Source organism: Perkinsus marinus (genome assembly GCF_000006405.1).
Source record: "Perkinsus marinus ATCC 50983 genomic scaffold scf_1104296928276, whole genome shotgun sequence".
NCBI lineage: Eukaryota > Perkinsozoa > Perkinsida > Perkinsidae > Perkinsus > Perkinsus marinus.
Window position 1 is genome coordinate 1 of NW_003216869.1, and position 9,856 is coordinate 9,856.

The following is a 9,856-nucleotide window of genomic DNA, read 5'->3' on the forward strand; positions in this document are numbered from 1 at the left end:
ATAATCCCCAGGTTCGATCCCCGGTCTGGGCACAATTCACCAGTTTTTTGCAAATTGCAAGAACAGCGCGTTTTGGGTCCGAAACGGTCTTTTACTTCTTGACCAAGGATTATTGACGAAGTGGTTGGTGACACGAAGATTTGAATTCAATGGTCATCCCATTGCCACCTCGGGGGGAGGATTCCTCCCGGAGGAACTCAAGGCCATCGAGATTTTCATGCTGCTCTCCGTGGTGCACTTCAGAGTCTTGATAAGACCCGCTGTCCCGTGCAACAGCTGCGGTTATACTCCTCCGTACGTTGAGTCGACGTCGTCGACTCTTCACCAGTAGCGAATCACCACTCTCTCCAGCTATCGTTTGTCGTGGTCATATGAAAGCTTCATCCGGCCCGTTTGCTTCACAGGAGTCTCGTGAAATTAAGGATGCTGTTCTCGAAGCGTTAGAACCACCAAGTTGGTGGGAGTCCCACCGTGGGACAATATGACTGCTGATGCGTATATGAATGAGGTCCGTGATGGTCAAGATATAACTCTCCGAGAGTTGGCTGATGTTTGGTGGTTGCGTCGACGCTCTGTACGAGATGAACAAGTGCTCCGACGGATAGTAAAAGAAAGGTCACACTTGAAGAAGGTAGGGAGACTATTGAGTATGTCCTGAATTTACGTGCTGGTCCTAGTGACTAGTCACGGGCAGGAGTGTGCTGGATTCAGCAGATATCGATAGCGAGAAGTGAGAGTGTTGGAGTCACTTGAAGACACAAAAAAATGTCTTCCAATGGAGAACCTCCACGGTTGTTCTGTGCATGTGATGTAGCTATGTATCTAGTGTCAAGCTAGTATGCTGGTCTGGTACTCTTGAACTTCCATAGATCTTATATCTTATAAGCTGTTGTTAGTCTTAGGTTCTGCGTGAGATTAGACGGTGTTTCCTTAGTTTTCGTTAAGTTAACAACTATCAACAACGGCATCACTCGGCATACACACGAGTGGTCAGCGGCCGTTTCCCTTTGTTGTGATTCTCATTTCCGCCCCTCCCTGCACCTACGAGTTCTACAACTGGTAACTCAACATTCGTTGGTGATGGTAGAGGGTGACGTGGCGGGTCAGTACTACTGACTCAGTAGTTTTGAACCTGACTGCCCTTGCATTGATGGAGCAGCCCAAGAGGATGTACACTTCACCGTAAAGCCTTCACTGACTTCGCATAGTTCACACTCTACGCGTCGCAGATGCGTTAGACGCAATGGGCCAGAAAGTTCCTGTTGCAGGAGCGTGCTGTCAGGAAAGCCGCCTCGAGGACGTCGCTCGAGACTCGAATCGAGAGCGGGTCGTGAGAAATTATTCTGGAATTCGAGTCCGTAACCTTTGAGGACGAAATCATGGATCCAACGACATTAAATGCAGGCCGCATCATGCGGCACCAAATTCTGCTACTGCATGATGCGTCCCGCATATCAATGAGGAGCGTCCACCGAGTCAAGTTCACAGCCTGTGAATCACAGGGGAACCTTGTGGACCTCGACTCGAGATCCTCGAGTTCTGAGTCATAGCTCGAGTCGCCTCGCAGCGAGTGATAACTTATGACACCAACTCATAACTCCGAATTCAACACATTTAAGGGCTCGTATCATACGAGTCGTATGTAAAATGATGGGGAAAAGGGTGAGAATCATTTCTTCGTAAAATGTGGCTTCTGAAAATACTCACATGAGATGAAAGGCAAGAGATAGTAATTCTCGAAGAAATGATGGATTGCGCCTGTCTGGAAACATCGAAGACATTTATTTAGCTGTATAAGAAGGATTTCTCATTTCCGATATAGGACAGTTGCTTGGTACACACAGATGGGCCAGTACTCAGTTGCGGTTGTGAGCCGACACACACCGCCTCCGGGGTTGGGGACTATCAGTCAGAGCTCCGCACTGCCTCCGCTCATAACGGCTCTCCTAGGCAATGGTCCGAGAGTACCATCGATGAAATCGTTGATCATGAAAAGAGCCGTGCGTGGCTGGTCGATGGGTACGAAATGGCCAGCTTGGTATACCTATAAGGGAAGTGCTGTAGAATGTTGAGTTTCTTATACTCTGAAGAAGCCAAACATTCCCTTTCTCTTCCAGCGGATACTGCGGAGTGAACCAATATATTCAGCATACTGAATCACTGAATCAACCTGAGGCTTGAAAGATTGGAAGCAGGAAAATATGCATCAGATCATTGAATGATCATCTCTTGATCGGCAGCGAACACGCCTACTGGGTATTCATAACGGGGAGCTTTGAGGAATTCATCACGTCCTGGCCAATCCATCGCATCCGCCACATGCTCGTAACCAATCCAGTTACATTGGTAATCTTGATCTCCGGCATATAGAAGAATCTTATCGAGGAGCTAGCAGTTAGCTGCTAACTCGAAATGAGATAAACCTCACGATCCAAAGAGTCACACTGATGCATCGAAGATATTCCAACTCAATGCCGGCTACAAAGCAATCAGTGCTATGTCCAAGCAAAGTCCGTTGCCAAGAATATTGTACGTATTATTCTCATATTGGGCATGGATTGCTTCAATCATGAAACAACATCAGGCAGCAGCAGAATGGACATCACTCATGAAAGTCGAGTTCAACATCGGTTGGCAGCCTGTCAATGGCAGGTCGATTAGTCTAGTTGTATGTGAACAAACTCTGTCTAACTCGAGATTTGAGCTAACTTACCCTGATCTCGGCGTCTAACAAGTCGGGCAGTAGTGTGTCAAATGGTGATAAGTGATCCAGATCGAATTCTCCAACCTGACGCGAGATATCTGGTTTGATCAAGAGCAAAACTCATAGAAATTCCTCACGTCCGAATAGGTGGAGAATTCCTGGTCGACTCCAAGTTCTCTTTGTATGTCCTCTCTGTTGAGATAAATCTCCAACTGAACAGAGACACACAGAGTTTCAGCTCATGCGAATAGCAACGCTGCAAGAGGTATGCCGCTGGACTGACAACAAGCAACCCACCGGACTTTTCTCGATTCTAGAACCACGGGGATACTCTCTTTGTTTCCTCATATCGAATCTAAAATACAGCGAGATGCTCGCACCGAAAGCAGCATAACTCAAGCATCCCATCAGGATTCAGAACACGACTTTTGACGCACTTGTCGATGCTTTTCAGAATTAAATCCCAGACTGGCCGAGACTCGCAATCCATAGCCAGACTGCAAGGCAAATCTGAAAGCGAGAGATACTGCAACGAATATGTTCCCCTCTCCCTGCGTATGGATCGAATGAGAAATGAGTTTCAATGATTCAGTCAAAATAATGAGAGAAACTAAACCTGGAGTGCCGATGGAACTCAAATCATAATGGTAGGCGACGCTCCCAGAGAGGACCAGTCATGTTCTTGATAACGACGCAACGTGTTATAAACCTCGAGCACCGCTTAGCGTCTCTACTCCTCCCCAAAAACCTAACAAGAATCATCCACGAGCAACTGTGTGTTATTGTCATTATGACAATGTCATACTCATTGTACGCGATGACGCTTCGAGCAGTACAGCTGTGAAAGGCCATCGCTGGGTAGTCGAGGACTCTGGGAGAAGTAGAATGATCTCATGACGTCCCCATTGCAGAAGCATACTGGATTGCAGCATTCATCCATCCATTCCCGATTGCCAGTCCACGAAGGTTGATATGAGGCTCGATCCCTTTAGTGTTCTCACGCCATATTTTATGAGCTATGGCAGGTATGTAGTGACCTGAGTAGTTAGGATGATATTCCGGTAATCTGTCACGGTTACCAGCATATGACTCCCCGGTGATGTAGAAATCTTTGCCTCCATACTGGGTATATTCAGCGAAGAATTCCTGTAGGGCCATGTACCTTCCAGCATAGTCTTGCATACATATTAATGATATGATGGGCATTTCAAGTCCTACAAGTCTTCGGCAGCTTCAAATGAACCATTGGTCACTTGCGGTCCAGTTGAGAATCCTGTTCCCGCAGGTTGATCAACATAAAGGAGGTTGGCTCGCGTATTCCAAGAATATCTGATAGTCAGCATATTTCTATCAGGGAAACCAGCGCTCCTCACCGGTTGAGTGTAGTGCCATTCCCGTATTCATTTACTCTGCAAGGTCCATTCTCTGTGAAGAGTCCTAACATGCTGCTGCAGCCAACCGGTCGGCTCGGCCTGCCCTGGTTGGGCCCCCCGTTGAGCCAGAGAATGACGGGGTCTCGAACTGGGTCGGAGCGAGATTCAAAGAACCAAAAGAATAGCCTAGTACGAATCCACGTGTGTGATAATGACTATCAAGAGGCGCTCACCTTCTTCCAGAATTGCCATTAAGGTAACCGTGTACTTGCTTAACACTGGGATCGCACAGAGCACTGGCGCGGAGCTCCGTCTGGAGCGGCTTGATTTTCTCCGATGTGACTGAGCAGAAACGGAGGGATGGGTAGATTACCGGAGAGACGGAGGACACTTACTGTTAGGTGGTTGATGGATCATTCGACCGCCAGCCCAGGCAATCAGAGCTAGCAGGATAACGATGGAACCGACGTAAGGCATCGATGATTGAGTATGGGATATGATGATGCTGAACAGGGGAATGTGGCACGGGTAGATTGTTGGGCTGACTGAGGCCTTATCATTCGGCACAGCATAGCCTGCTGAGCTACGTCTCCTCGCTATCAATGAGCCACGCTAATGTAGAACTAAGGATAGCGCTCCTCTGTTCAGTTCCTGATCGATTCGAGAAAAGGATTCTCCGAGAAGATGGCTCTTTTCTGCATCTTGTGCAAGCGTGCGTGGCTAATTCGAAGGAGCTCGTGCGCGTTAAACCCGTCGTCTACTTCGTCGCCCGCGTGTTCCGCTGGTCAAAGGCCCTCTAGTACAGAACACTCGTAAACATTGCCATCGGCTCGTCGACCTTATGCTTTCGCCCAGGTTCTATGCTGCTATTCGTTGTCCAACGAGAAGCAACCTCAAATTTTCGATACTTTCCCGATTCTGTCTAACTATCGTAAGATAAGATAGACAGAGAGGAGAGGATCTCTTCTTTCTCCCACCGCGCAACCTGGTCAACCACCATTGCTTGTTCCAACCGTCTCTCACGTTCTCTCTCCCTCATTTTTGGTGATCCATCAACGAATGGAGGGAACCTACCATTTTAGTTTGTGTTATGCACCATAGGGCGATAATGCTGCTACATGATATGGCTCGTATCGTCCTACTAGCGTGCCAATCTAGTCGCACTTGACGGGTTAAGTAGCCCTGTAGGGGAGCGTATCTCGCACACGGCATTATTTTGAATCTTTTCATGTCATGCAGACCTCGTGACAAATCATGAACTTGATGTTATGAAGTTCATGATTTGTCACCGTCCACTTCCGGCTCGGCGATCATCCTTACAAAGTATACTATAACTCATCATACCCTAGCTTACGTTAGGCTATGTTATACGCATATGTTGCGTTCACCTAGCTAGGTAAACGCAACATATGCGTAAGTAGCTGGACACCTGAAATAATGATTCCATGCGACCTGCAGTACAGGACGGAACCCCGCAATACTGCGCAGCCATGAAAATTGATAGAATCGTGATAAAGTTCAAGGTGAGCTAGACATCGAAAATACGGAGCTATCATTGACCTGTTGCATCTTGTAAGCTTTATTCCCAACTCACGATGGTGAAGAAACGGAGGAATACAAGATTTCATCCTGTTCAAGCTTTTGAGGAGTTTGCCATATCAGGCATTCTGCTTCAAGCGAGTAGCCGATCAGGAGCAAGCGTTCCAGAGACAGAGATATTGGAGGAGACAGATGCTGATGGCGCAGTGGCACATCACGGTTTCAACACCGATTCTACAACAATAGTTTTCTTACGAGTAACAGAGCCATATGTACCACTCGTGGATATGCTCTCCGAATTCAGTGATTGAGGATGTGCTGTTGTCCACTGTGTCCATGCTCTGTGAGCTTCTTGTAGAGCACGCAGGCACTCCGGACGCCTCGGATTGATGGACCTGGACATGAGGTCCTCAAGTCATGTCGCCCCCATGATGAGGATGTATGCTGCGCGGAGTACATGTCCTCCGCATCGCGGAGGCATCAGATGCGATGTAGCAGACTCCCATAAGGTGAGACATAACCGAGTTCCGCGGCGGAGCTTTCGCTATCTGGAACGCGAACGAGCTCCATCGAATAACCCACGCGCGGTAGTGCAAGACGCGGAGAAGAGCCACCTTTGCAGAATTCTTTTCTCGAATCGGCCAGTGACTCCGCAGCATAGTGCTATTCTATAAGCGTGGCTCATTGACCGTAGTTCAGGAGAGTCTGCTGGGTCTACTGAAGAGGCCTCAGTCTGCCCATTCCGTGCCACATTACTCTGCTCAGCACCATCATAACCCAATCAATGATGTCTTTCGTCAGCGCTATCGTCGTCCTGTTATCTCTGTTTGTCTGGGCTGGCGGTCAAATGATTCAACATCCGCCCGAGGGTGACTATCCTCCGGGTTATTTGTGATCTGTCATTCATTCGGTTCTGCTCAGTCGCATCGGGAAAAGTCGAGCCGTTCCAGACCGAGCTACAGCAGAGCGAAATGAGCAGCACAATTTCCCTGGGCCGCGACAGCGCTCTTTGCCATCCGAATGTCAAGCAAGTATACGGTTATTTCAGTGGTAGTTCTGGGAGAAGGTGAGCGTCTCTCGATCGTTATTATCACACATGAGGAGTCGTACTAGGCTATTCTTCTGGCTCTTTGAATCTCGGTCCGACCCAGCTCAAGACCCTCTCATTCTCTGGCTCAACGGGGGGCCTGGCTGCAGCAGCATGATAGGACTCTTCAAGGAGAATGGACCTTGCAGATTCAATGATACTGATTACAGCGAGTGACACTTCTCACTCATTTACCGGGTTGGAGCATGTTGACTGTCAGCTGGTCTTGGAACGAACGAGCCAACCTTCTTTATGTCGACCAACCTGCAGGAACAGGATTCTCGGTTGGACCGCCCGTTACCAATGGCTCATTTGAGGCTGCCGACGACTTGTAGAACTTGAGGAGGGCGCTTGTACAATCTACAAGATGCCTATCGTATTATGTACGTGTTTGGAAGCCTCTTTTCGAAGGTACATGGCCCTACAAGAGTTCTTCGCTAAACATACCAAGTATGGAGGCAAAGATTTCTACATTACCGGGGAGGACTATGCTGGTAACCGTGACATATTACTGAAATATCATCCCAACTACTCAGGTCACTACATACCAGCCATAGCTCATAAGATATGGCGTGAGAACACTAAAGGGATCGAGCCTCATATCAACCTTCGTGGACTGGCAATCGGGAATGGATGGATGAATGCTGCAATCCAGTATGCTTCTGCAATGGGGACGTCATGAAGTTTTGCTTCTACTTTCAGAGTCCGCGACTACCCAGCGATGGCATTCAACAGCTGTACGGCTCCAAATAGCATAACGCACAAAGAGTACGAGAATAACACGTAGTTACCTGTGGATGATTACCGTCAGATATTTGACGATGAGTAAAGCCGTTGAGGAATGCTCGAAAAACATAGCAAGCTGCTTGACTGGCGATAACGAAGGAGGTCCTCTCCGGGAGGGCTAACTACACCGACTTCTTAGGTTCAGTTGCTCTAAGTTAGAGCCTCTAGCTCATTTCATTGCATTAAACGCACGGCGCTCATCGAAACTCATCTCTCGTTCGGACCGAATGATTCGGTTCATACGCATGGAAAGGGGAACATGCTCGTCGAAGTAACTCTTTTCTCAGATACGACCTGCGCGTCCAATATGCTCTGCAATTTCAACGCCCCTCTGCTTCCATTACATAAGCGAAACATCAGCATGTACGTCGTAACTTATGTCCTGAATTGTGCTCGGATCCTCTAATAATGTTCATGACGGTGTGAGCAGCTCGCTGCATTTCAGATATAACTTGAGAATCACGAACAAGAATAAAGGTTCAGTCGAACAAGATCCAGTGGGTTGCTCGTTGTGCGGCGAGGAGCGCAGCCCCTCCCGTGTCTATCTGAGTTTGGAGCTCGCGTGTCTCCTTTCAGTTGGAGATCTATCTCAACCGAAAAGACATACAAAGGAGACTCGGAGTCGACAAGAAATTCTCAACCTGTTCAGACGTGAGGAAACCCTATGAGTTTTGGTTTTGACTTGATCAGAGATTTAAAGTTAGGTTGGAGATTTTTCGCTGGATCGCATAACACCCTTCGACTCACTTCTACCCGACTTGCTAGACGCCGAGATCAGGGTGAGTTACAGTGTAACTTGAGTCTCAAGTTATGCACAGTTCTGACACACAGTCATCCATTGTCCACTATTGCTGACCTTGACCTGGCAGTTCAATACGATTGAGTGATATATATCTGCTATACTATGTGTATAGTGATGTACTACTGACTAATGACTGAAAGCAATATGAGAGTGCTAAGTGCACTAATTACAACCACGGACTGTTCGCGCTTAAGCGTAGCTTTGCGCCCAGCATTGAGTTAGGAATCCTAACTTAGGATATCTTCGTTGCAACAATGCGACTCTTGGAATTGTAGAGGCTCATTTGGATTCGACTCAGTTTTGGTAAGGTTCTTCTATATGCCGGAGATCAAGACTACATATGCAATTGGATTGGTTTCGAGCATGTGGCGGATGCGATGGATTGGCCAGGCCGTGCTGCATTCCTCAGAGCTCCGCGTTATGAATATGGCGTAGGTGTGTACGCTGTTGGCCGGAAGATTCGATGCAAATTTTTCTGCTGGCAATCTTCGAGTCCTACGTTGTTCGAGGGATTCGTCTTTTCAGGGACGCTTCAGTGTCCCCGTTGGTTCACTTCGCAGTATCACTTGGAAGAGAAGGGGAATGCTAGGCTTCCTCCAAGTACGAAGTATTCAATACGCCACAACACTATCCCTATAGGTATACCAAGCTGGCCATTTCGTCCCCCTCGACCAGCCAGAAGCGGCTTATCTTATGATCTACGATTTTATCGATGGCGTTCCCGGTCCATTCCCTGGGAGCGAATGCGGCGAGGCGGAGCTCTAGCTCAAAATCTAGCTCCAACCGTCAGGGCGGTGCGGTTCAGTTATCAACTTCCACTGAGTACTTGCTCGTCTGTGTGTACCAAGTAACTTCCCTATTTCGACGGTGAGAAATCTTCTTATACAGCAGAATCGATGGTTATGATGTTTCCAGATAGCGAATGTCGGTTTTTTCGTCTTTCCTGTCATGTAAGTAGATTCTCAAGCCACATTTCACGAGATTCCTCCTCACCCGTTTGCTCTGCATCGTTTCACATTCGAGGCCTGGAGTGTGTTGAATTCGAAGTCACAATCTGCTGCTATAACTCAAGGTCCACATGGCTCCCCTGTGAACAAGACCTGGTAGAGGCTCCTCATTGAGGATGCGGCAGAATCATGCCAGAATGTCCGGCGGACATTGCCTAGAGCCCAGGCTCTTTGATTCAAAGAGCCAGCAGAATAGCCTAGTACGACTCCTCATGTGTGATAATAACGATCGAGAGACGCTCACCTTCTCCCAGAACTACCACTGAAATAACCGTGTACTTGCTTGACATTCGGATGGCAAAGAGCGCTGTCGCGGCCCAGGGAAATTGTGCTGCTCATTTCGCTCTGCTGTAGCTCGCTCTGAAACGGCTCGACTTTTCCCGATGCGACTGAGCAGAACCGAATGAATGACAGATCACGAATAACCCGGAGGATAGTCACCCTCGGGCGGATGTTGAATCATTTGACCGCCAGCCCAGACAAACAGAGATAACAGGACGACGATAGCGCTGACGAAAGACATCATTGATTGGGTTATGATGGTGCTGAGCAGAGTAA

At 48.0% G+C, this 9,856-nt stretch overlaps 2 protein-coding genes across 2 annotated transcripts; one reads left to right on the forward strand and one right to left on the reverse strand.

The window, feature by feature from the left end:
* Positions 1 to 3,141: 3,141 nt before the first annotated feature.
* Pmar_PMAR008133 (conserved hypothetical protein) lies at positions 3,142 to 4,554 on the reverse strand (the record flags this gene model as incomplete). Its single annotated transcript, XM_002788341.1, has 6 exons — positions 3,142 to 3,214; positions 3,706 to 3,866; positions 3,923 to 4,033; positions 4,078 to 4,263; positions 4,311 to 4,419; positions 4,473 to 4,554. Coding segments are annotated over 6 exons (722 nt in total), but the record flags the coding sequence as incomplete, so codon positions are not given.
* Positions 4,555 to 5,522: 968 nt separating this feature from the next.
* On the forward strand, positions 5,523 to 7,385 carry Pmar_PMAR008134 (conserved hypothetical protein; the record flags this gene model as incomplete). Its single annotated transcript, XM_002788342.1, has 8 exons — positions 5,523 to 5,600; positions 5,740 to 5,835; positions 5,975 to 6,107; positions 6,538 to 6,682; positions 6,730 to 6,876; positions 6,924 to 7,034; positions 7,115 to 7,197; positions 7,240 to 7,385. 8 exons carry the CDS (start codon positions 5,523 to 5,525, stop codon positions 7,383 to 7,385), a joined length of 939 nt encoding a protein of 312 aa, XP_002788388.1.
* Between the last annotated feature and the right edge of the window lie 2,471 nt (positions 7,386 to 9,856).